This window comes from Podarcis muralis, chromosome 10 (genome assembly GCF_964188315.1).
Source record: "Podarcis muralis chromosome 10, rPodMur119.hap1.1, whole genome shotgun sequence".
Lineage (NCBI taxonomy): Eukaryota > Metazoa > Chordata > Lepidosauria > Squamata > Lacertidae > Podarcis > Podarcis muralis.
Genome location: NC_135664.1, coordinates 57620754 through 57647055, shown reverse-complemented (window position 1 = coordinate 57647055; position 26302 = coordinate 57620754). Strand labels below are relative to the sequence as shown.

The 26302-nt window shown below is 48.6% G+C and overlaps 1 protein-coding gene across 6 annotated transcripts in view; it reads right to left on the bottom strand.

The window, feature by feature from the left end:
* DDX11 (DEAD/H-box helicase 11) overlaps positions 1-25027 on the bottom strand; it is a 34895-nt gene extending 9868 nt beyond the window's left edge. For 2 of the 6 annotated variants that reach the window (XM_077935119.1, XM_077935122.1), the window contains exons 1-18: positions 24944-25022; positions 23017-23163; positions 22194-22412; positions 20968-21054; positions 20309-20466; positions 19453-19504; positions 18774-18881; positions 16612-16699; positions 14723-14928; positions 12040-12192; positions 11864-11910; positions 10579-10658; positions 9173-9217; positions 8976-9043; positions 7055-7093; positions 4080-4200; positions 3354-3488; positions 2832-2944 (exon numbers count right to left, since the gene is read on the bottom strand). In XM_077935119.1, the coding sequence (XP_077791245.1) occupies positions 2832-2944; positions 3354-3488; positions 4080-4200; positions 7055-7093; positions 8976-9043; positions 9173-9217; positions 10579-10658; positions 11864-11910; positions 12040-12192; positions 14723-14928; positions 16612-16699; positions 18774-18881; positions 19453-19504; positions 20309-20466; positions 20968-21054; positions 22194-22412; positions 23017-23160 (1863 nt within the window). In that variant the 5' untranslated portion in view covers positions 23161-23163; positions 24944-25022. The other 4 variants (XM_077935120.1, XM_077935121.1, XM_077935124.1 and 1 more) reach the window with 4 other exon arrangements.
* Positions 25028-26302: the final 1275 nt, after the last annotated feature.

The window sequence follows — 26302 nt, the reverse complement described above, 5'->3', positions numbered from 1 at the left end:
TTATTTTATTCCTTTCTATATTGCAAACATAGGGACGCGGGTGGCGCTGTGGGTTAAACTACAGAGCCTAGGACTTGTCGATCAGAAGGTTGGCGGTTCGAATCCCCGTGACGGGGTGAGCTCCTGTTGTTCGGTCCCAGCTCCTGCCAACCTAGCAGTTCGAAAGCACGTCAAAGTGCAAGTAGATGAATAGGTACCGCTCCGGCGGGAAGGTAAACGGTGTTTCCGTATGCTGCTCTGGTTCGCCAGAAGCGGCTTAGTCATGCTGGCCACATGACCCGGAAGCTGTACGCCGGCTCCCTTGGCCAATAAAGTGAGATGAGCGCCGCAACCGCAGAGTCGGTCACGACTGGACCTAATGGTCAGGGGTCCCTTTACCTTTACTATATTGCAAACACAGAACCATTAGAGTTGGAAGGGACCCCTGGGGTCATCTAGCCGAACCTCCTGCAATGCAGAAAACTGCAGAACCCCATCCAGTTTGAAACCATACCAAACCCAGCTTAGCTTTGCAAATGTGATACAGTGGTGCCTCGCAAGACGAAAAGAATCCGTTCCGCGATTCTCTTCGTCTAGCGGTTTTTTCGTCTTGCGAAGCAACCCTATTAGCGGATTAGCACTATTAGCAGTTTAGCGGCTTAGCTGCTAAAAGGCTATTAGCGGCTTAGAAAAGGGGGGGGGAGCGGGGGGAAAATCGCAAGACTAGCAAGACGTTTCGTCTTGCGAAGCAAGCCCATAGGGAAATTCGTCTTGCGAAGCAACTCAAAAACGGAAAACCCTTTCGTCTAGCGGGTTTTCCGTCTTGCGAGGCATTCGTCTTGCGGGGCACCACTGTAACTGTTTAATTGCTGCACTGCAAGGAGAACACTATCAGATCTCAGTTAAAAGCGAAACATCCTAAAAAATAAAAAACTGAAGCAAGATGTATTCAAGAAAACAGCAAGGACAAAATGGACCATCTAACAAGGTTTTGTAAAACAAATGCATCTTTTTTTCTTAAGAAGGTTTGAAGTAACTAAGCCTTTTATAGTTGGCACCTAAAGCTCACAGCAGATGGTGCCAGCTTGATTTCATGAGGCAGAGAGTTCCACAGTCTCCATGACGCCACACTCCATGCACAACTTCTCGTCATGGACAGCTGACATGCCTCAGTGGCCGAATACGAAGACTGTGCAGTGGTCAAGGGAATAAGGTGGCCTTTTTAAGTACATAGGAAGCTGCCTTATACCGAGTCAAGCAATTGGTCCATCTAGCTTAGTACTGTCTACACTGACTGGCAGCAGCTCTCCAGGGTTTCAGAGATGCCGGGGACTGAACCTGGAGCCTTCCACGTGCAGAGATGCTCTACAACTCAGCTGCAGTCCTCCCTCACAGTACACAGAACCCAGGTTGCTTTGGGTTTTATAAACCAATGTTAAGGCCTTGGAGACAGAGCACTGGCAGCCAGCGCAGCTCCACAATCATGAACCAATGAAGTTGCACTGTTTTTATCCTAGTTGCAGAATTTGGAGCAGGAAGTATTGTAACCTTGCCCAACGGGGGGCTCGAACCCATGATGTCTCATGCTCTATCAACTGAGCTATGCGTTGTCAAAGCCCATCCTCCTCCCTCTTCCCCAGTTATAAAGGGGCTTGTACTGGCCTCGTATGGTACAGCTTAGAGCTATGGGGCTGTAAAGAAATCCATACCAACAATTTCCATACCTAGTTATATGACCATATGAAGCTGACTTAGACCAGATGAGACCACTGGGTTCATCTACCTCAGCACTGTGCCCACTGACTGACAGCAGCTCTACAGGGTTTCAGACCGTGAACATTCCCAGCCCTAGGTGGAGATGCCAGGGATTGAATTTGGGATCTCGTGTGTGTGTACGCACACACCTTAAGCAGGAAAGCTTCTGAAACAAGCACAGCCCCCTTCCAACTGGGATTGCTAGTTAGCTATCCACCCACGGTTTACTCCTTTCCCCACCCCCTATATTCTGCAGCTCCACTTATACCCTGCCAGCAGTTGGGGCTCAGATGCAAAAAGCCTGGCAGAGACTGGTCCTGCCACCATGGTGTTACTGAAATCCTGATTTTTCTGAAATGACCCCTCCTGGCAAGATCACCGCTTGAAGGTCAAACACAAGAGGCTAAGGATCCAGGACTTATCAAAAGCAGCAGGCAGCCTGAAGAAATAGGGCAAAGAAGCACAGGCTTGAATGTCAAGCTAATAAATAATAAATTAATAATAATAATAATAATAATAATGATGATGATGATGATGTGAGCCAAAGACTCAAGGAGACACCTTATAAACCTAGCAGATTCTGTTCTTTTGCCAGGAAGGGCTTGCTCCATAAAGGTTATGGAGGATTTGCTTAGGTTGTGTACACCACCAGTTTAAAGTGGATTTGGGGGCCTCCAGTTGTGCAAGTGTTTGACACCACCCACATATTGTTGTCATCCAAAGGGGAACCTACACTCCCCCTCCAACGCTTATTTAATTCAGATTTTCCTGATCCTTTGACAACATGGTAGGAGAGAAAAAACCAGACATAAAATTGTTACCCAATGGTGGGCATTCTGGAAGTGCATTATGTGAGCCTTCCCCCCCCCCCTTATGTTCATGGTGATTGATGGGTCCCATCCATCACCAAGGTTACAATACTTCCTGCTCCAAATTCTGCAACTAGGATAAAAGCAGTGCAAGTTCGTTGGTTAACCTTCGGTGTGAGTTCACAGCTTCCTAAAGACAGCATGTAGCCCCTTCTACCACTGCCTGCTTGCAAGCAACAGCTATTCAGACCAAACCAAAGCCTAGAGATGTCAAGAAATGTCTCTCACCGGCTGCATGGTGCCTCCAGCAATGACCACGGCCCGACACTCCTTCAGCACCTGGGCAAAGTGCACCGCCGGATTCAGAAGAAGAAACTTGAGGCTGCTCTGAGCTAAAGTGCCTGGAAAAGGAATCACAGAATTGGAAGGGACCCCAAGAGCCATCTAGTCCAATCCCCAGCAATGCAGGAATCTCAGCTAAAGCATCCCAGACAGTGGGCCATCCATCTACCCAACACTGTAATTTCACCTAAAGATACATTTTGAGAGCATGGGGGGGGGGGTTGACAGCACCATCGCTGCCTGTACCAGAGGAGCACTGTTGGTTTTCCTGTCCAACTTCTGGCTCCAAGCAAACAGATCCTTGCAGATTTTCAGGCTGCTTTGAACTAAACTGGGGGGGACTCTCTGAAGGAGAGAGTGGCTTCTCACAGAAGCAAGTGGCTTTTCAATCCTTGTGGCCCAGAATCTATACCAGCAACTGCAATTTTAGTTAGTTAAATAATGTACGCCCATCAACTTGCCCCGTACCTTGCCGGGTGAGGATGACTCTTCCATCTTGGTTTGCGTTTGTGAGCGCAGCCAGGAACCCCTCAATGTGCATGAGGGGAGATGCCATTTTTGGCTGCTCATCCTCAGCCTCTCCAGGGGAGCTGTGTTGAGTCCCTGCAGACCAAAAGAGCAACCTCAGCTGGTGAACTTAGTGCCACAAAGCCAGGGGATGCTCGGCAGCTAGGAGGGTAACAAGCTCAGAAGACCATTTTCATTCATCCCACATCTGAAAATTGTTAATGAGATCAAGCAGAGAGACTGATGAAACTCTTGCCAATGCAGGTTTTCTGCTCGTGGTCTAAGCGCCCTGTGTAAAAATGCCCACAGCCCCATCAAAACTTAATTTATTTTGGAAAGAAGGGAAAAATTCAAGCTGTTTCCGCCTAAATGAAGAAATGGCATTCAGGAAACAGCTTCAGTAAATTAACTTGCTCCCCAGGGTGGAGTGAATGGACACACCCTGGTCCACATGGACCTGAAGCTCTTGCATGCTTGAAAAGGCCCCATTCATTTCCACAGAGCGAGCAAACCCATACATGTAAAAGAATACATGTGGGTCGTCTGATTCCATTGAGAGGAAGGGCAGCACACACAGGCAGAGGATACACCAGCATCCCTATGGGGTTACGAAATCACTGCACTGGCAACCATTATAATTGGTTCTGCCTTTTCTAGCCCATTTCACAACTCAGTACCTGAGCCCACCTTCCTTCTCTTGCCTCTTGTTCAAAGTTTGCAGGAAATTCTGCAAGCCCGATATCTTCTGGTCTTCTTTCCGGGTTTTCAGAGCTCCAGAAGCCCCGTACCTTTCGATAAAGCCAAAGAGCTGCCAAAATGTAGACAGATTAGAAGTAGTATTAAGGTATTGCCCATAACAACTGATTCTGCGCTCAGGGACCTTTCCTGCAAAGTCTGCAGAATCCTGCATGGTTAAAAACAACATTAGAACCCACTGCAACTTCTACATTCAAACAATGTACAGGTTTGGCTATAAAGTGATGCCCAGTTGGCTGGGATTACTGTAGAAAGGAGATGAAATACAGTGGTACCCCGCAAGACGAATGCCTCGCAAGACGGAAAACCCGCAAGACGAAAGGGTTTTCTGTTTTGGAGGCGCTTCGCAAGACGAATTTCCCTATGGGCTTGCATCGCAAGACGAAAGCCCATAGGGAAATGCTGGCGGTCGGGAGCAAAGACTTTCGCCCACAGCCGGCCTTCAGAAGAGGACCTCTTCTGAAGGCCGGCGGGGGGCAAAAGTCTTTGCTCCCCCCCGCCTGCCTTCCCCCCGCCTGCCCCGGGCGATCTTAAAATGCTGGCGGGCGGGAGCGAAGCGTTCGCTGCCGACCCCCAGCATTTTAAAATCTCCAAGGGACAGCAGAGAAGTCTCTGTCCCGAGGAGATTTTAAAATGCTGGGGGTCGGGAGGGAAGCGCTGCCGACCCCCAGCATTTTAAAATCTCCCCGTGTCCAGGGGAGGTTTTAAAATGCTGGGGGTCGGGAGCGAAGCGTTCGCTGCCGACCCCCAGCATTTTAAAATCTCCAAGGGACAGCAGAGAAGTCTCTGTCCCGAGGAGATTTTAAAATGCTGGGGGTCGGGAGGGAAGCGCTGCCGACCCCCAGCATTTTAAAATCTCCCCGTGTCCCGGGAAGGTTTTAAAATGCTGGGGGTCAGGAGCGAAGCGCTGCCGACCCCCAGCATTTTTAAATCTCCCCGGGACACGGGGAGATTTTAAAATGCTGGGGTCGGCAGCGCTTCGCTCCCGACCCCCAGCATTTTAAAACGCTGTTCCGAAGGGGGGGGCGGGATCACCTGCCCCAGCCGCCCCACTTCGGAACGCTGTTCCGAAGCGGGGAGGGGGGGCGGGAAGACCTGCCCCAGCCGCCCCACTTCGGAACGCTGTTCCGAAGCGGGGAGGGGGGGGCGGGAAGACCTGCCCCAGCCGCCCCACTTCGGAACGCTGTTCCGAAGCGGGGAGGGGGGGCGGGAAGACCTGCCCCAGCCGCCCCACTTCGGAACGCTGTTCCGAAGCGGGGAGGGGGGGCGGGAAGACCTGCCCCAGCCGCCCCACTTCGGAACGCTGTTCCGAAGCGGGGAGGGGGGGCGGGAAGACCTGCCCCAGCCGCCCCACTTCGGAACGCTGTTCCGAAGCGGGGAGGGGGGGCGGGATCACCTGCCCCAGCCGCCCCACTTCGGAACGCTGTTCCGAAGCGGGGAGGGGGGGCGGGATCACCTGCCCCAGCCGTCCCACTTCGGAACGCTGTTCCGAAGCGGGGAGGGGGGGCGGGATCACCTGCCCCAGCCGCCCCACTTCGGAACGCTGTTCCGAAGCGGGGAGGGGGGGCGGGATCACCTGCCCCAGCCGCCCCACTTCGGAACGCTGTTCCGAAGCGGGGAGGGGGGGCGGGGACACCTGCCCCAGCCGCCCCACTTCGGAACGCTGTTCCGAAGCGGGGAGGGGGGGCGGGAAGACCTGCCCCAGCCGCCCCTCTTCGGAACGCTGTTCCGAAGCGGGGAGGGGGGGCGGGGACACCTGCCCCAGCCGCCCCACTTCGGAACGCTGTTCCGAAGCGGGGAGGGGGGGCGGGAAGACCTGCCCCAGCCGCCCCACTTCGGAACGCTGTTCCGAAGCGGGGAGGGGGGGCGGGAAGACCTGCCCCAGCCGCCCCACTTCGGAACGCTGTTCCGAAGCGGGGAGGGGGGGGCGGGAAGACCTGCCCCAGCCGCCCCACTTCGGAACGCTGTTCCGAAGCGGGGCGGGGGGCAGGAATACCTTCTGAAGGCGGGCAGGGGGCGAAAGTCTTTGTCCCCCCTGCCTGCCTTCCCAGGGGCTTTTAAATCGCCTCGGACAGCGGAGAAGTCCTCCGCTGTCCCAGGGTTTTTTAAAATGCTGGGGGTGGGAAGAAAAGCCCTTGTCCCCCCCCCCCCCCAGCCTTCAGAAGAGGTCCGGGGACAGACTGTCCCCGGACCTGGTCTGAAGGCGGTTTCCCTAGGAACGCATTAATTGATTTTCAATGCATTCCTATGGGAAACCGTGCATCGCAAGACGAAAAAACCGCAAGACGAAGAGACTTGCGGAACGAATTAATTTCGTCTTGCGAGGCACCACTGTATATTTTATGCTAGTCATTCTTTGTAAGCTTCTTGTTGTTGTTGTACTGTATTATTATTATTATCTTCCATTTTTATTCCTCTTTGTGGCTGTTTTAATTATTTTTTTACTTTGATATTTTGCTTGTTGCATTTGCAAATCTTATAAAAACATTTTTTTAAAAAGAGTAAGGAGACAGAAGCCCTAACCAGGAATAAAATAGTATCAAAGCAGCAGCAGATATGGGAACAGACAAAAAAAATTAAAACAATATTTTCATTATTAATTTCCACCCCCAGAAAATAGTCCCCCCCCCCCAGTGCTACCTTTTTGCTCTGAAAATTCAAACTGGCAACCATTCAGAGCAACTTCATATAAGTGACCTTTTCTGTGAAATTGCAGAAATCAGTTCCATTAAGTACCTCGGATTTTCTTTGCAGGGGAGAAAGGGGGGGAAAGAGTTTCTAGTCCCCAAGACTGCAGAGAGAAACCTGCAAAAATGCTGCAGCAACAAGCAGCTTTTGTACAGGCATCTCAGCAAAAAGTACCTGCCCCCACATTCTAGCAGAATAAAAGGCAGAAAGAACAATACCTTCCTGCTGATGAGGCTTTTCGCACAGTAGTGTTGAACCTGTTGGAAGAGAGAGAGCACACACAATGGAACGCTCTTACTCATCTTATTTGCTTAGCTCCATATCCCAGCCGCCTCTGTTCAACTGTCACGACTCAACTACTACAATTAGTTGCTCCAGCAGAAGACTGAACTACACTTCACAGGTTTAAGTTAGAGGTGGATTTGTAAGAGGCAGAAGCAAGCAGTCCTCCAAAGGATTCCTACCACGCTCCAAGGATGCTCAAGCTTCGAGAGTCACCACTCTGCCACTGCCATGCATATGGCTGGCTCTTCTAGGAGGAGAAAGTCCTTGATCATTGTTAAGTAACATGCACATGCATTTTCTTCTAGAGAGATGGAGTATGTGCCTTCCCAGTAGAAAACCAGCACAGTAGAGAGGAAGCGGGGTAAACGTTTAACCCCCCCGCCTCCTGATGTGCTAGGTTTGCATGCATGGAGTATATAATTTTTAATGCTTCTCTGAATAAAAGAAGAGCTGACAGAAACAGAGTAGCCTATTTTATATTATCATTCTGGTTAGATCAGGCCAGGTTTCAATAGAGGATAAAAGAGGGAATTGACCAAAATAATAAACTGGGGGCGGGGATCAAATAAATTGGAAACATCACTGGTTGGGTGGTTCCTGGGTCTGGGAAAGCCTGAAGACCTCTGGTGGAAACAAGAGGTCTGTTATAATATCCAGTTTTGCATATTTAAAAGGTTTAGATCCTAGCCTCAAGTGCAGCCATTTCCAGAATAGGTTACCTTACCTATCTCCTGCTGTCTGCCTTTGACGCCTGACATTCATGTACTTTATGGCCCACCCTATCGTTCCGTCTGTAAACTGTTTGAATTGGTTTTAATACTGCTTTTCTATATTGTTTTCACCTGCCCAAAGACCTTATGCTGATGGGCAGGAAAGAAATTCAAGAAACCCTATAAATAAGTTTTTAAAAGTGTAATATAGTGGTACCTCAGGTTACAGACCCAGAAATAGTACCTCGGGTTAAGAACTTTGCTTCAGGATGAGAACAGAAATCGTGTTCTGGCAGCGCAGCGTCAGCAGGAGGCCCCATTAGCTAAAGTGGTGCTTCAGGTTAAGAACGGACCTCCAGAACGAATTAAGTACTTAACCTGAGGTACCACTGTACTACAAACCAGTGTAGATAATATCTATTAAAATAAACTGAGAAGATGCTGTGGATGATTCAGGCAGACCTATCTCACATGGGAAAAGAGGTTATATTTTAAGCTGGCACCGGAAGGAGAATGTTGTCAACACCAGGGCAGGGCCAGAGCTCAGTGGTGGGGAATCTGATTTGCATGCAAAAGGTCACAGGTTCAATCCCTGGCAGCTCCATTGAGGGCTGGGAACATCCTATGCCTGAAACTCTGGAGAGCCATTGCCAGTTAGTGTAGACGATACAGTGCTAGATGGAACAATTTGGTATAAGGCAGCTTCCTATTGACCTTATTCCACGTGGAGGGCATTCCACAGCCAGGAAAAGGCCTTCTCACATGCTACCACTCACTTTCCCATCCCTGAATATCAAGAAGCCCCAGCTCCCCACTGTGGATGACACCTGGAAAACAGGGGGAGCTGACTAAAGGGAACACCACCACTTTAAACTTTGTTGCTTAACAAGTCCAGAGGAGGAAATAAAAACACATACTGGAATGCAGTATGTTTTGATTTGGAAACAGAGATTATTATTATTATTATTATTATTATTATTATTATTATTATTATTATTATACCACCCTTCATCAAAAGATCTCAGGGTGGTTCACAAGCTAAAAATACAACACTCTCTTCAGAGCTGGGACGTTGAGTTCTCAGCTTCACAAAAATCCTATCAGCACAATTCTAGACACTGGAACAAACCATTCCATTCCTAACCTTGAAGAGGTTGATGTTGTCAATCTGGCACTGGAACAGAAAGTCATTGATAGATTTCAGCTGCACCCCTGGGGGGGGGGGGGAGAAAGAGAGAGAGAAAGAATTATCCTAGAGAGATATTCCTTATTCACTCCCAATTAGGTACCCCATATATCCAGCTGATCCATGTCATTTCAGACATTGGAGGCATGACGTACCTGCTTGTGGAATGCTCTGAGTGTTTGGATTCTGATTTATATTTCCTGTAGAACACAAAGAGCAGAGCAATGAGAAATAGTTTACAAAAAAGCCACTCTGAATTAAAAGTGCTGTTTCCCAAAAAATCCTAAACAGGGAGCTGAGATGACAAGGGCAGACTCCTAAGTGCACATATTAGCTCACACGTGCCACTGAAAGCAGGGGTGACTTCCGAGTTGCCATGCTTAGGATTCTGCCGTAAAAAGCATCATTTACAGCAGCTGCCTAGAAACTGTTACCTGGAGTACCGTGTCTACTTCCGGGTTCAACGTATGATTTCTGTTTATTTTTTAAAACTGGAATATGTCCAGAAGTGAGCTATCGGGTGAGGGACCAGGAAACCACGTCTATATGAGGGAACGGGTGAAAAATGTGGGTAAGATACTAAAGGGAGACATGAGAGCTGCCTTCAAGTAACTGCAGATGAGCAGACTTGCCCTCTGTTGCTCCAGAAGGACTCATGGGTAGAAATGGAAAGGAAGCAGATTTCAGCCAAACTTGAGGAGACACTAAGAACAGCAAGAGCTATTTGACAGTGGAATAGACTGCCTTGAGGTGGGGCAGGGATGATGGGCTTTCCATTGCAGGGGATGGCCAACCACTTGTCAAGGATGCTCTAGCTGCAGACCCCTACACTGAGCAAGAGGCAGAAGTAGGTTATGTCTAAGAGGCCACGCAATTCTGAAGTTCTGTCACTCTCCAAGGCTGCCACCTACAAGGAAACGTTTCATTCCAGTGCTGCGCATTCACGGCTGTATCCCCCCCCCCTAAACACAGATTCCAATTTGCTTCTCATTAAAGGGCTTATTGCATTTGTACATCCTTTAAAAAAATAATTCAACAAGCAATTTGGAATTTGATTACATTAAGCTGGTAGCAAGTTCGGTAAATACAGGAAGTTGACTTAATTATATGGCGTATAGCCAAAGCACGAGCAGACACCTGGGGGGGGGGGGGAGAGACCCACGTGCAATAAGCAGATTCCTCTTTATGCACCTCTTAAAAAACCTTCATTTTGCTGCATAGTTTCCTATTAGAATGAACAAAAATGGCAACTGAGAAAAGGTTGAGGCAGAAGTGGAAGACAGAGGTGACCGAAGGAGGACTGGGTTGGGGAAAGGGGAGAAACAAGGTCAGTACAGGCAACTGGGACTGTTCAGTCCTCAATTTTTCTCTTGCATATTCACACACAAGAAAATTCAGAGGCTCCCAGAGCAATGGAAGCCCATATAATGAGGGATCAGCTTCACCTCCCTTGAGACAAACACTGTCTTTCAAAGTCTGGTTTGGCTTGATGCCTTTGAGGAAAGTAGCAGGAACCTGTTCCCAGCAGAGTGGAAACCAACGAACCCACACTCTCTCTTACCTCCAAGAACAGCCACAAACTTCTCCAGCAGAAACAGAATCTGCTTAATGTACATCAGGTTCTTTGCTTTCAAGCGCTTCCTATTACAGAAATAAAACGGTGTCTCAATGCAAACAGGCAGTGCTCCTGACACAGCAGAGCTTACGTTGGGCTTTAGAATTATGCCCCTGGTGGAGAATGAAGCCCTTGGTGGTGAATAAGCACTGCCACATATAGACAACTATGACTGGCGCCTTACTATAATGGCAAACCACGTATTGCTGTTTCACGGATGAGCAACCTCCTCTTGGGACTTGCATGCGCCCCCTCCTTTCTTCAACATGATAAGGGAGAATATAGTTTTAAATTGTTTTACACTATCTCTGCTAGAAGGAAAGTTTTGTGCTGTGCTTTATGCTTGTTTTCGCCTTTTCCCACAGTTGAATTTTTAAAACATGGCTGAGCACGTGTGAGAAAACATGCACTGCAGTGCAATGTTGCTCTGTTGCTGCTATGCTATCTGAGGCGAAGCCATGGTTTGGCCTAGTGCTACACCCAAACCTAAGACTGTGGTTTGTCTCACTCCAGACAAACCAAGAGCAGTAAACCAAGAACAAACCTTTAGTTATTGCTTGTGGTTTGTCTGGAGTGAGACAAACCACAAGTTCTGATTTGGGTATAGCAGTAAGCCAAACCATGGCTTAGTCCTGTCTAGCACAGGAGCAGCAGGTCCCAGGGAAGAGGGCTGTGGCGGCCATCTCACATCCAAGAGCCTACATCAGAGGTCTGCAACCTTTAAGACAAAAAGAGCCACTTGGACCAGTTTCCGAAGGGGGAAAAAACTGGGAGCCACAAAACCATTGCGACATTTAAAACAAATTTATCTCCAGAGCCGCGATCTGACAGCGGGCGAGAAGGTGACGTTGGGACGGTGCGTGACTAACGCATGCACCGCCCCCATGCAACGTCACAGCCAGTACAGCGCCCGCCACAGTGGGGAGTGTCGGGGCGCACAATGCGCCTCCTCCCCTCGCTAGTATCCGCCCCGGAGCCGCAGCAAAGGTGTAAAAGAGCCACATGCGGCTCCGGAGCCGCGGGTTGCAGACCCCTGGCCTACATGTTTGCTCATTGGTGCAAAGCCATGGTTTGGTTTTAGCATAATGTCCAAACTGGGCCATTTATGATGCTTGTTTCTACTTTGTAAGCCGCCTGAATAATTTTATAGATTGGCAGTCATGTAAACAGCAAAAAACCCTAGTTTCACACTGTGCTCAAACATGTCAACCCGAGTTGTAAATAGCTTTACCTGTAGCGCTCCATGTACTGCAACAGCTGGGAATGGGCGCAGCACAGCTATAATAGAAATAAAATGTTGGCATTGAAGGCAGCTTAAAAGAAAAACCCACCACTGTGGAAATGTGAACTCTATGGTGGAAGACCAAAAAACACGCAGCAGAGCAGGGGCTCTGAGGTCTGGCTCACCTGAGAACCGCTGATCTGGGCACTGTAGATGCAGGTGAGGGTATCTATCAGATTGTGGGCTTCGTCAATGATCACCACCTGATCCTTCAGCTTGATCCCAGACGCACTTCTAGTAGCTCCATGCAGAAGCATTTGATATGGCAACACCACCAGCTGAAGGAGGGACACAGGCTTGGGTTACAAGGGCGATTTGTCACATTTATGGGAGTAAAGGTAAGTAAGGTCCACCACACATGGTGCAAATGCATTCCCAAAACACACACAAAAAATTAAGAGTGAACAGGAAGTGGGGGCAAGATGCGTTTGCAAACATGGACTACTTTCTAGTCCCCACTGAGTGTACTTTCAGCGGCAAACCCAAGGTTGCCAGTGCATAGCAGGCAAAAAGGTCCTGGAAGAGGCATATAAGGCAGGAGGCAACAAACGGAGCCCTTTTCCTCCATAGTAGAGTTAGGCAATAGGGTGCCCTCAATGGTCAGGAACGATGGGCGCCACAGTCTACAGCATCTAAAGGGCACGACATTGGCTACCGCTGCTCCAACAGGGCAACAGTTCGAAAGGAAGGCACTGCCAGGTTTCTGCTGCCAGGCAATTAAATCACTTTTGGTTGATCTGATCTGGGCCGTATCCAACAGCGTCCCCTCCGCCGACGGAAAGCACTTTAATTAATCAGCAGCGATGGGGTGGAGGCAATTTCTGTAATTTATCTATCTCCCAACAGGACTAGGTCTTTTACACAGCCAATTAAAGCAACTGATGGTACTAGGTGAGGTGAACTATTTAGGTACCGTATTTTTCGCACCATAGGACGCACTTTTTCCCTCCCAAAAAGCAAGGGAAAATGTGTGTGCATCCTATGGAGCGAATGCAGGCTTTCGCTGAAGCCTGGAGAGTGAGAGGGGTCGGTGCGCACCGACCCCTCTCGCTCTCCAGGCTTCAGGAAGCTATCCGCTAGCCGTGGGAGACCCAGCTCTCCCACGGCTAGCGGACCGCTGCGCTAATCCAGAAGCTTGGGGCGTGCGGAGCACAGCGCGCCCCAAGCTTCTGGGTGCCGGCAAGGTCTCGCTAGCCCTGGGAGAGCCCCGCGACGTTGCGTGGCTCTCCCAGGGCTAGCGAAGCGCCGCGCTAATCCCGAAGCTTGGGGCTTCGGGATTAGCGCTCCGCTCAGCCTGCTTCCCGGAGCGCCAGGCGCCCTGAAAGCAGAGCTCCAGGCGCTTCGGGAACACATCCGCAGCATGGGGAGCCTTGCAGGAATTCCCCACAGGGCTCCCCACGCTGCGGATAGCAGCCTGCTGCCTGGCGGGTGGGGCGCCCTGAAGCAGAGCGCCCCTCGCGCCAGGCATACATCCGCAGAGTGGGGAGCCTTGCAGGAGTTCCCGACAAGGCTCCCCACGCCGCGGATAGCAGCCTGCTGCCTGGCGGGTGGGGCGCCCTGAAGCAGAGCGCCCCTCGCGCCAGGCAGACATCCGCAGAGTGGGGAGGCTTGCAGGAGTTCCCGACAAGGCTCCCCACGCTGCGGATAGCAGCCTGCTGCCTGGCGGGTGGGGCGCCCTGAAGCAGAGCGCCCCTCTCGCCAGGCATACATCCGCAGAGTGGGGAGCCTTGCAGGAGTTCCCGACAAGGTTCCCCACGCTGCGGATAGCAGCCTGCTGCCTGGCGGGTGGGGCGCCCTGAAGCAGAGCGCCCCTCGCGCCAGGCAGACATCCGCAGAGTGGGGAGGCTTGCAGGAGTTCCCGACAAGGCTCCCCAGCTGCGGATAGCAGCCTGCTGCCTGGCGGGTGGGGCGCCCTGAAGCAGAGCGCCCCTCGCGCCAGGCATACATCCGCAGAGTGGGGAGGCTTGCAGGAGTTCCCGACAAGGCTCCCCACGCTGCGGATAGCAGCCTGCTGCCTGGCGGGTGGGGCGCCCTGAAGCAGAGCGCCCCTCGCGCCAGGCAGACATCCGCAGAGTGGGGAGGCTTGCAGGAGTTCCCCACAGGGCTCCCCACGCTGCGGATAGCAACCTGCTGCCTGGCGGGTGGGGCGCCCTGAAGCAGAGCGCCCCTCGCGCCAGGCAGACATCCGCAGAGTGGGGAGGCTTGCAGGAGTTCCCGACAAGGCTCCCCACGCTGCGGATAGCAGCCTGCTGCCTGGCGGGTGGGGCGCCCTGAAGCAGAGCGCCCCTCGCGCCAGGCATACATCCGCAGAGTGGGGAACCTTGCAGGAGTTCCCCACAGGGCTCCCCACGCTGCGGATAGCAGCCTGCTGCCTGGCGGGTGGGGCGCCCTGAAGCAGAGCTCCCCGCCCGCCAGACAGACATCGGCCAGCCCCACAAGCTTGGGGGACAGCAGGGAGGCGCAGCGCCACTATCCCGCTGTTCCTCGACCTGGTTCGGTTTCCCTGACCTGCTTTTGGGGGGGAAATAAAGGGGAAAATTTTTTCCTTTATTTCCCCCCAAAAAAACTAGGTGCGTCCTATGGTCCGGTGCGTCCAATCGTGCGAAAAATACGGTAATTCTAACAATTAGCAATCGTGAAGTCCAAGTTTGTGTACTTGGCTCTAAACCTGCTTTCGCCTACCTTATTTATAGCCCAGTGTTTGAGACACACACAAATGCAGCGCCATGGTTTTCACCTGTCTTGCTCAACAGCTGAAGAATTTGAGGCTAAAGGAAAGCGGCTGGTTTGCCTTTTTGTGGGGCTCACCTGAGCAGCTGGGATAGCATATCGGCTTCCATAATACGGGCAGGCCTTCATTCCCTTCCCCAGAGTCACCAGCTGCTCTATATCTTTCACCTCAACCAGAACTTCATCCCGAAGGAGCTGCATGGGCTCATAGGAGTAAAATGGACAAACTGTTCGGCTCACTCGCCTTTTCTTCCCCTCTGCCTCCTCTCCTGCGCTACTCTTCTCTGGAAGCAAAAAAGGTGAGAAAGAAGAGCTGTGAGAGCCAAGTGGAAAGAGGCGTTCATATTAACGTGAGTGAAAGCAGTGCGAGGGGCCCTTCCTACAACCAAAGGTGGGCAACCTTTTTTCTCTAGAGGGCCGATTCCCCTTGAGGGTAATCCACCAGGGGCTGCCAGCCGTTGGTGAGCAGAAATAAAAGTGCTCTGGGGACATGGCTGGCTGGACCCTGAACACGAGCACTCCCCGCTGCAACATTTTACTGCAGGCCCCACTTTACTGATGATGGTAGAACCTGCCATTGAATTGCACTATATAGTACCACCAAGGCAACTATCTGTGAACAAACAATAAATGTCCATAAAAATGGCAAGTCATTTAAACTAACTGAAGGACATCATCCTCTTTCTATGCTCCTCCCGATGGGAATATGCAGACGGGGACAGATATACCCCTGCTTTAAGTAATTTAGATGCTTTCTTCTCTTGTATATTATTTACTACAAAGCTTGATGACTAAGGTCTTTACCGATGTTGGAGCACTGAACCACTGGTATATCACAAGTGGGCTCTTTATTACTGCATTTGCAATTGTTCAAGATAAGATCCATTTTGGAAATAGAAGAAATGAGCACTGAACCACTGATATAATACAAGCGAACTCTTTATTTACTGTGTTTGCAATTGTTTAAGATAAAACCTATTTCAGGTACATATCTCCACATGTGGTGGGAGTGCCCCAAAATCCAACTATTCTGGACAACCATATGAGAAATATGTAAAATAACCATACATGTATTAGAAATCACCCCAGAATTGGCCTTACTAAACATCTTCCAAAACAATAATGTCCACTTACACCAAAAAGAACTTATAACCCACCTACTTTCAGCAGCCAGAAACATCATAACTAGACACTGAAGAGACCTGTCAGGAGTAAGCATGGACCAATGGTACCAAACAGTATGGGAAACAGCCTTACTAGAAAAATTAACCAATAAACTGAAACTGACACAGGGACAAATAGAAGATGCCCTCACCCTGGTATGGCTCCACTTTATCACACACACACAGCCCAACAAGACAATGACAAAAATCCACCAACAGCATACAAATCAATATGGCTAACCTGATCCAAAACACCCACCCACCCCACTCACACACGAAAACAAAGACCACCACAGCCAACCACAAATCAACAACCACACCCTAGGCCAACCCCAACCTCTCTCACCACCAAAGGAACACAAGTGAACAGCAGAGAACCTGCACAAGCAATGCTGACACCAAACCCCACATATATTAAGTAAAATAGAAACATCGTCACCTGACACCCCCATCTCCCCCCTACCTCTTTCCCCCTTTTCTTCCTAATGTCTCAACAAATGAAAGTGATTTGTAAAAATGTTACATGGGGGGAAAAACACGACAGAGAGACATTGCACATACTTTTGTAAATCAAGAATTTTTTTTAATAAAAATACATTTAAAAAAAGATAAAACCTATTTGGGAAAGAAACTACTTTTGCAATTTTTATGGACATTTATTGTTTGTTTACAGACAGCTGCCTTTGTGATATTATCTTGTGTCATTTGCAGTAGTCATTGTATCACCAACCTGTTCATTTTTTTTTAATGAAATACACTAGGCACCATTTAGGTCATTGTTCCCAGCATGTGACACTTTCCTACCATGTTTATTCTTCTGCATCTCCATACAACGGTCGTTGATGAGCTGGACGGCTCCCAGGTGCCTCACTTCCTCATTCACACAGAGGTTCTGAGACAGGTAAGGCAGGAAAAAGCAGAAACCAGTTACAAAAAAAGAGAGACATTCACAACATACACGGAGCAGAATTACGAGAGGCAAATTGTTTGAGGTTTTCTCGCGGCTGAGACGAAATATAACAAACATTGAAAGACTTTATTACGAATCTATAAAGCAGCAGGTTAGAATAATTACTTATAAATAATGAAATAAGAGTAATAGGATTATGTTCCACAAGAATAACTGATTTATAATGTATGGATTGTATTCAACCAAGATCTACTGAAATTAATGAACCTATGTTAGTTATGCCCATCAACTTCAAGGGCTCTACTCAGAATCGGACTAGCACTGACTGCCACCCTATATAGTGATATACTTTTTTGTATGCATGTATAGAAAAAAAATGAATAAACCATATTTAAATGTTTTCCCCTCCAGCACCTCAGATTCTTTGGAATGGAAAACTATTTGTGATTATCGTTTCTGTGGTATGAAGTGCCATACGCATTGCAGACACACAAATCCAGGACAAAGGGTGTTCAGTATTTGTAATATCACAAGGGCAGGGGTCTGCAACCTTTAAGACAAAAAGAGCCACTTGGACCCGTTTCCGAAGGGAAACAAAACTGGGAGCCACAAAACCATTGCGACATTTAAAACAAATATATCTCCGGAGCCGCGATCTGACAGTGGGCAGGAAGGTGACGTCGGGACGGTGTGTGACTAACGCACGCACCGCCCCCATGCGACGTCACAGCCAGTACAGCGCCCGCCACAGTGGGGAGTGTCGAGGTGCACAATGCGCCTCCTCCCCTCGCTAGTATCTGCCCCGGAGCCGCGGCAAAGGTGTAAAAGAGCCACATGCGGCTCCGGAGCCGCAGGTTGCAGACCCCTGCACAAGGGTGTCATGCTGCTCAGTATCCAATACCTTACTCAGAATTTGTATTTCTGAAGATGATTTTTCTGGTTTGCATCTTTAACATTTTAATTAAATAATTATTATTTCCACCCGCCCTTCAGTCTAAGGTCCCAGGGTGGGTTATGACCATTTAAAATGCAACATTAATAACAATCTTTAAAAAATCACAGAAAATAGTCACAAAAATCAGGGTGGGTCCTAAAAATACAACAAACTGGGGGGGGGGGTGGATGCAGCAATTCCTAACCTTGTGGCATTTCACTATATATATAGCCTATATATATATATCACATCACTGTTTCAACTGCTCCTAAGTGCCACCAAGAAACTATTTCCATGCTAGGGAGTTCTAAGAATAGACACGATGTAGATCACAAGGTGTTTCCACAATGACAATACATTCAGTTCCTCCTCTTCTCCCCATAAACGTTTAGAAAGGGAGACACGTGACGTAGCATCATCACGCCAAGTGTTCCCTTGCCCCATTTTATTGACTGATGGGGGGGAAGATCGTGCAAGGCAAGCAGGATACTCCATACCCTTACTCAACAGCTCCACAGTGGTACCTCGGGTTACATACGCTTCAGGTTAGACTCCGCTAACCCAGAAATAGTACCTCGGGTTAAGAACTTTGCTTCAGGATGAGAACAGAAATTGCACAGCGGTGGCACAGCAGCAGCGGGAGGCCCCATAGGCTAAAGTGGTGCTTCAGGTTAAGAACAGTTTCAGGTTAAGAATGGACCTCCAGAACGAATTAAGTTCTTAACCCGAGGTACCACTGTGTTAAAGAATTCAGCAAATGGACGGGGAGGGCACATACCACGTGTGGGCTGTGCCCCTCCCCCTCGTTCCTGACCTTCACATTTTCAGCCCATTTCGAAGCCTCTCTGTAAGAGGATACACTGATAATAGGGGGGGGGGGCAATTACCATAAAGCTTTCAAGTGCCTAAGGCTGAATGTGATTAGAACCTCCCTTCAGGAATGGAGGGCCAGGGCCAGCATGCAGACTGAACACCTGGATAGACCTGGGAAGGGGGGGAGGAACTGGGAAAACAGCTAGCTAACTTTGATGGCAACCCAGTGGTCAGCACTGTCTAGTTCCACCCATAGGGAAATTTCATTAGCAACCCAGCTTCCCCCAGGAAAAGCCGAGGGCTACGCACCTGCCTAGACCCCAAGGAGACCAGTCGCGTCTCCTTGCCGAAAGGGCTCTTCTGAACCTCATGTACAAACTGAGCCAGCTGCGAATGTGTTCGGCTGCAGTAGTAAATCTGAGGAAGAGAAACAGAAGAGAAACACAACCGGGAAGCAATTCATACAGGGCCAGTTTAGATGTGTTAGAAATGCAGGATTTGTGCTCTCTTCCCCTTGCTTCTGCAGTAGGACAGAGCCATCTGCAAGGCCTGCCCAATGAATACAAAACTTTGGCTCCTGGGGGGCTCACTTTGGCCCAGAGTCAGCACTCACAGCGCTCAGGCAACTGCTTGGTCCCAAGCATCTCAGAAGGGACCAAACAGCCGGAAGGGAAACATTTTGTATGCAACGGCATCAGCCTGACCCTGGGCTCACTAAAGCCAGATGTGAACATCATTTGAAAACAGGCAAAACTCTTCCACTTGGGATGGACTTCAGCAACTGAGATAGTGACTGGACTGAGGGTAGGAGAGTCAGATGGGAATCTCACTGGATTTTAACTGTATTATGTGTGTATGTATGTGTGCAGTTATCTAATTTGAGCCTTAGAAGCTGGGGGAATTCATGCCAATTTGTCATGAAACTTCCCACCTACAGATTTGAAGGACAGCTGCTGGTGCAGGAACCAGATGCCCCTTGAAGCCTTACCTTAGTTACATGCTCCTCCTCTATATCTTCATCATCGTCTTCTTCACTTAACCTAAGGGGTGAAAGCACAATTGTGTCTCTCTTTCCTGTAGCCCCTCTGAAACATCTGTGTCATAATCCAGAGCACGTATGACACTGTCTCTCCCCATCTTTAAGCAGGTCTCTGTCCACATACGACAGAGAGCCAGCACATTCCTATTTAGCAATGCGAAGGCACAAAAGAGGGGAAATGGAGTGGGGAGGACATAAGTTTCCCCTCATTTTTTTCTGATGACTTTGCAGAACACGGGGGGGGGGGGGAGAGACTTCCTATGAAATATTTTATTTTACAATGAGTGAAATGCTTTTCGAGATACGCCATAAAAGACAATCCACAGCATTAGAGGAGGATTATTCTGGCATATCCAACCCTTAAACCCAAGTTGTACTTCTACACCTAGAGGGTGCTGCAATCTTCATGAGAAGAGCAGACAGGGCCTTCGCCGCTGGTGAATTGCTGCTTCCTTCTTCTTGGTGACCACTAGGTCTAGTATGCGATCGTAGGACCAAGTAGAAGAGAAGAAGAGTTTGGATTTGATATCCAACTTTATCACTACCTGAAGGAGTCTCAAAGCGGCTAACATTCTCCTTTCCCTTCCTCCCCCACAACAAACACTCTGTGAGGTGAGTGAGGCTGAGAGACTTCAGAGAAGTGTGACTGGCCCAAGGTCACCCAGCAGCTGCATGTGGAGGAGCGGAGACGCGAACCCGGTTCACCAGATTACGAGTCCACCACTCTTAACCACTACACCACACTGGCTCTCAAGTAGCCTGCTTCTGATGGCCCTTTATCTTGCCATCTTATTGCCATCCTTACCTACTTCCCACTTTCTTCTCCTCATCGCTCTCGTACTCTGCAAGGATCAGATCTTCCTCATTCCGATCCAACGGCTCCAAAGTACCCAACTCATCCGGGTGAGACAACATGTCCTTACTGAGCTGGAGTAGCTGCTCTGCCTCCTCCTCCTCCATCCTCTGAAATAAGCATAATGGAACTGTCAGCCCCTCCAAGTCAGCTAGCTCACTGTCCTATAAGGAAAGGCTCCAAACCCTTAGTGTTTAAGGAACTTAGTGTTCAACCCCCAGAAACCAGAGGAAAATGCTATTTGTATTCCTTGAAATTTCTCAGAGAACACAAGCAGTAGGCAACTGCTGTGTCAATAACAAGAGCAATCAAAGCAAATGTGGGGGGGAAACCCAACCACTCAATACAGCAGCCTTATAAAGAATAACAAGTGGGGCCTTCAACAAGTGCAGAGTTTTCCTCTTTAGAGTGCCAGTCATTTTATTCTACTCCCCTGGCTCAGTTTTTCATCATTTTCTCCCTGCCAATAGTTAGTTAGCGTTCAATACACGAACCATGGAACTCTCAGCATTCCGGGAACCACAACTTATCAACAAAGCTGCAATTAAACATGGTTGGGATTGTGCTGTTGGCAACCGAAGGATAGGCCTGTGGTATCTGAGTCCTCTCACCTTTCTTTTAGAAGTGTATTTCAGCTGCACGTTGTGGCGAATTTGCTCCAGACGTTCTTCTCGCTTCTTCCTCCTGACCTGCTCCTCCTAAAAATTGAAACAACAGTCTGTGAAAGTCAACCATAAGTCCTGGAACGAAAACAGCATGCCGTTTCTGTACCCACTGTGAATCCCAAGCACGTTAGAGCCTCCCAACTAGATTATATATGTTTCTAGACCACCTGGTGTATAAGGTTTTAAAACAGTAGCTGTAACCCAGTTTTCACACAGGTGGCAGAAGCTCGTGAGAAAATATCCCAGAAGATTCTTTCACTTTATATGTTTCCCCCATCTCTAATTCACCTTGTACTCAATGGGCAGGCAGAATAAAGATGGTTATGCAGTAGTATGAAACACTATAGATACTGTCATATTTAACAAGGAAATGTAGCGCCTGGTGCACTTCAAGAAGATGCTACTAACCAGAATCTCCTTTTTTTTTTTAAATAGCTTAATTAGCCTTTTCTAAGAGAACTTTTGAGTAAAGTGAGACTTGTGAGCATATACTTATTTAGTTCTCTATTAAATATTTGCAACTTTTTTTGTTCTTTCGGTGTTGCAATACCACCAGAGTTTAATGGTATTCGAGGTGGAAAGGCTGCCATCTTATACTCCTGTGGAGATAATTTTCCAGCTATTGGCTCTATGCAGGACTGCGGCCATAGGCCATGAGTTTTAAACGTTTCAATTAAGTATTTTCCTTATGGTTTGGACACCATTCTCTTTCTGGCTTGGAGTTACAAATTATTATTCTCTATTAAACTAGTATTTCTGGGTTCTTTTAAAGAGATGGCACATGCAAAAGATTTAAGGGTGATGCTAAATGTATACGGCTCAGAGAGAGGAAATGAAGCTACAAAATGAAAAATGATTCCTACCTCCACTGTCTACTGACTCTGCCTACCTCCACTGTTAGCGAGGCAGTATGCCTCTGAATACCAGTTGTTGGGCATCACGGGTGGGGAGAGTTGCTGTTGGGCTCTGGTCCTGCTTTCAGGCATCTGCCATAGGCATCTGTTTAGCACTGTGAGAACAAGATGCTGGACCAGAAGAGCCTTTGGCGTGATCCAGCAAGGCTTTTGCTATCTCTTGATTATTATTTTTTAATGTTCTCATTATTCTTTTACAGTGACATCTCTGAATTCGCCACCTAGACAGGCTTTGCTCTAATTAATAAGCAGCATTACCTTCAGCCTGTGGACCATTTCCCATTCTTCTTTCTTCTGCACAAACTGGGTGATCCAGTCGGGCTCCCCGGCCGATGCCTGGCTTCCCTTCCCAGGCTGCTCTTTGGCACTCTTTCCATTACTTCCGTTCGCCAGCAGGCGGGCCTCTTCCTGTCTCTTTTTCTCTTCAAAGTCTCGGAGCCACGAGAGGGCTCCACAAATGAGACTCAAAGATTTCCCCTAAAAATAAAATTCAGAGTTGCTGCTGTTGTCTTAGTACCACTTATGCAAGAATCTAGGCAGCAGCATTTAAATTTAGAATACAAAAGCCCAGACATTATTTACAGCTACCAACAAACCAATACCTGTTTGTTGTCTATTCACGACAGATTATTGCTGCAACCCACATAGCCAAGAATTCTGGGTTGCTACAGCACTTTGGGGAAGGGCTGTAGCTCAGTGGTAGAGTGTGTGCTTTGAACACTAGGCTTAATCCCCAGTATTTCCCAGGTAGGACCAGGAGAAACTCCTGTATGAGCCCCAGAGAGCTGCTGCCAGTCAGTGTAGACGACACCAAGCAAAGTGGGCCAATGGTCTGTCTTGCTGTGAGGCAGCTTCTTATGTTCCTAAGCAGCAAACCACACTATTTCTCCCGTTCCCTCCCCTCCTTCCACAGCACCCCATTCCCTGGCTGCAACCAAGTCCTGAGAGCTTTTCCTCAATGTTGCAAGGCATTCCTTCTCCAGCCACATGAAGCTCACACAGCCACCTTGAGGCCTAAGTAGCAGAAAGATGAGGAATCATCAGCGCTTCAAATAGTATTAAAAAATAAAGAGAGAATTACTGTGCCGGTTGGGCTTTCAAATATACCAATCTTCCCAGTCTCCAAGACCTGATAGAGTTTAGTCATGAATTCTTCTTGAATGGGGTATGGCACATAAGGAAATGGAAACTTTGTTTTGGCATCTTCTTGGCTCTCCCCAGCCATCTCCTGCAATGAAAAAGAAACCCATAAAGCAGTATTCTGAATCACCCCTGACTATATATAAACTAGCATTTCTACAAAGGCGGGCAAAAAGGACATTATCAACACAGCTGAAATAAAACATTACACGAGCACAAGGGAGGTCCTGTGGAGGATGGTAAAGATGGCCCTCTCCCATTATGTGCACATCTGAAGTTATCCCAGGAACCCAGCCAACAGTGGAATCTATCAAAGATTACACCAAATGCCTACAAGGCATTCCAAACCACCTTAATATTATCATTATTTATTACATTTGTATCTCGCTGCTCCTCCTCAAGGTGCTGCAACTTCCTTTCCCCCCTCTTCCCCTTTTTATGCTGAAAACACTTTTGAGGTTAAATTAGGCTGAGAGACCATGACTGGCCCAAGGTCACACACCGAGCTTCATGATTGAGTGGATATGTGAACCCTGGTCTCCCAGGTCCTAGCCCAACACTCTAACTGCTATGCCATGCAGGCTCTCAAAAGACTGCAGCATTGCTAGATTCCTCCTACCAGGCCAGACCATTAGTTTAACTAGCTCAGTACCTTGACTGGCAGTGGCCCTCTGGGGCTTGAGGCAAGGAACATTATCTGGGGATGCCAGGGATTGATCTTCTGCATGCAAAGCAGATGAGCTATGCAGCTTGCGTCAACTGTGCCAACAAGGTGGCAAAACGCTGCTTACCGGTGCAGCATTCTACACAACCAGCTTCAACTAAGACTGGCATAGGCCAGGACATATCTGGAATACTGCAGCTGGCAGTAGCGTCCAGGCAGAAATCAGCAAAAATGTCTGGGGAAATCCGAACGTATGGCAGCCCATGTCGGCAGTGTTGTTTTTGCCGATTATCAAAAAAAATAGCTCAAAAACGGCATGTTTTTTGCAATTTTGCCAAAAAAGGGCAACTCTAGCTTCAACCTTAATACTGGGACTACATTATGCTGCTTAAAATGGTAGAATTCTGGACTCTACCTCTTCAAGACTGCTGGTGGGGGGAGTTGGCATCTTTGAACACTCCCTCTATACACACACACACACACACCCTTCCCATATGCCCCTCAGCTTCTGTGCTGCTTCCTGTTTGTGTAATCCAGGACAAACTACAGTAATTCCAAGATATTAGCAAGACAGCGAAGGCTGCATATTCACCAGTAAACCATGGAGCATTTCTCCCTTTCATACTCTGTACTTGTTGCACAATTGGCCAAGTACTTAAAACAAGATAGGCTACTGGTGGTTCAGAAAAACATATATGCCATCCTGCGCACACATGCATATGATTTCATTGCAAGTCCTGGCTAACATCTCAGGAGACGAGAAGGCGGCATTTTAGAGCCTCAGTGTTGGGGGGGGGGGGGGCGCAGGAGGCTCCAGAACCTTGTAGGGCTTGGCTTGCAACACAATCCTATGCAGGGCCACAGCGTTTTTCATGAAAAACTTCCCAGGTTCTAATTTGCGCCTGCAGGTACGCCTAAAGAAGACTCCTTTTGCAAATCTTGCACAGCTGCTGCCAGTCAGCGTAGACCACGTTGAGCTAGGCGGACCAACAGTCTAACTTGGTAGGAGCTTTCCGCGTCCCCTCCGCGCGCGCCCCCCCCAAAAGAGAGGCCCCACTGTACTTCCTGGCAAGAGAGCACACGATTCCTGGAGCACGTTTCTATTTCCCTCCGCGAAGCGCCCTCCTCAGCCACCTCTTACCCCACCTTCTTGTCCCTTTGCGGCCACTCTCTCTCCCCGCCCCTATATCCCGCCGCCACGGACCCTACTGGAGTTGCTCGAAAGCGCGCCAAACTGCGAAGAGCTGCTTCGGCCCGCCTCCCTCGCCGCTGACGTCAGAGGTTTCCCGAGAGAAAGAGCGAGCCACTCTGCCTGACGAGGCGGGTTGGGTTTTTTCCCCGCCCAAATTTTATTGGCTAGGGAAAAGTCCCGTGAGCCAATCGAGTGGGCCGCCCGGGGAAAGAAAAACAACAAGAACAACATGACACCGCCTCCGCGCGCGCCGTTTCGTCACCAATGGGAAGTTGTCTCACAGCATGTACACTCAGAAGCAATCCCCGTTTATTTTTATTTTATTCTATTTTATTTGCGCTGACATCCCATTCCTCCAAGAGCCCGAGGTGGCATGTACATCCTTTTCCTCATTTAAACCCCCACAACCACCCTGCGAGGTAGGGATACATTGAACTTCATGGGATTTGAACCCTGGTCTCACAGGTCTTAGTCCCACGCTCTTATCCACTACACCAGGACGACTTAATCCGAGGGGAAGTTTGGTATAGGTTTCCCAGTCAGTCTTACTGCAAAAACTAACAAAAGCAAAGGGTGGCATCAGAAGCCTGCTAAGACTGCAGTCCTATACACACTTATTTTATTTATTGCATTTACATTCTGCCTTTTCTTCAAGAAGGATCTACATGATTCTCCCCAGTTTGATTTGATACATCACAACAACCCTGTGAGGTAGCTTACTTGGATGTTTTATTGAAGGGTGAGACTACACACACACACACACACAATTAGAATATAAAAACAACAATAGATGAAACAGTAGAAACCTAAACAAGGGGACAGACTTCAAAGCAAAGGGATGGAAAATCATAAAGCTGCAACCCTAGGTGGAAGAGCAGGACTTGTTTCTGAGAAAATATCCATGGGATGATATAAGGATACTTCCAAAGGGACAATATTGAGCATTGCCCACTCAGTGTGGGAAACCACTGTATGCTTTGTAACTGTCCATGCTTCAATATGCACCTGCTGCTGCCTTCTTTCATAAAAGAGATAACAAGACAAAGAAATGTTGCAATGCCACACTAAAGCATTTAGCATAGACACACCCTAAGACTGCCATCCTATGCCAAGATTCCCACCCCAAGCACATGTCACTGGTAGCAAGTGCCGCTGAACATAGTGGCATTTATTTCTGAGTAAGCATGCACAGGACTGCACTGCAAGTTAGGTGCACTTCAATCCACAGATTTAAATTAGTTTTGGCAAGACTTTTCTAAACTTTCTGTTTTCAGGTGGAAATTCAATCACATACCAGAAAATTCGGGTCGTGCCATTACCGTTGATTGGGAGGTCTTGCACAACAAACTTGTAGAATAAATGTTCGTTAAG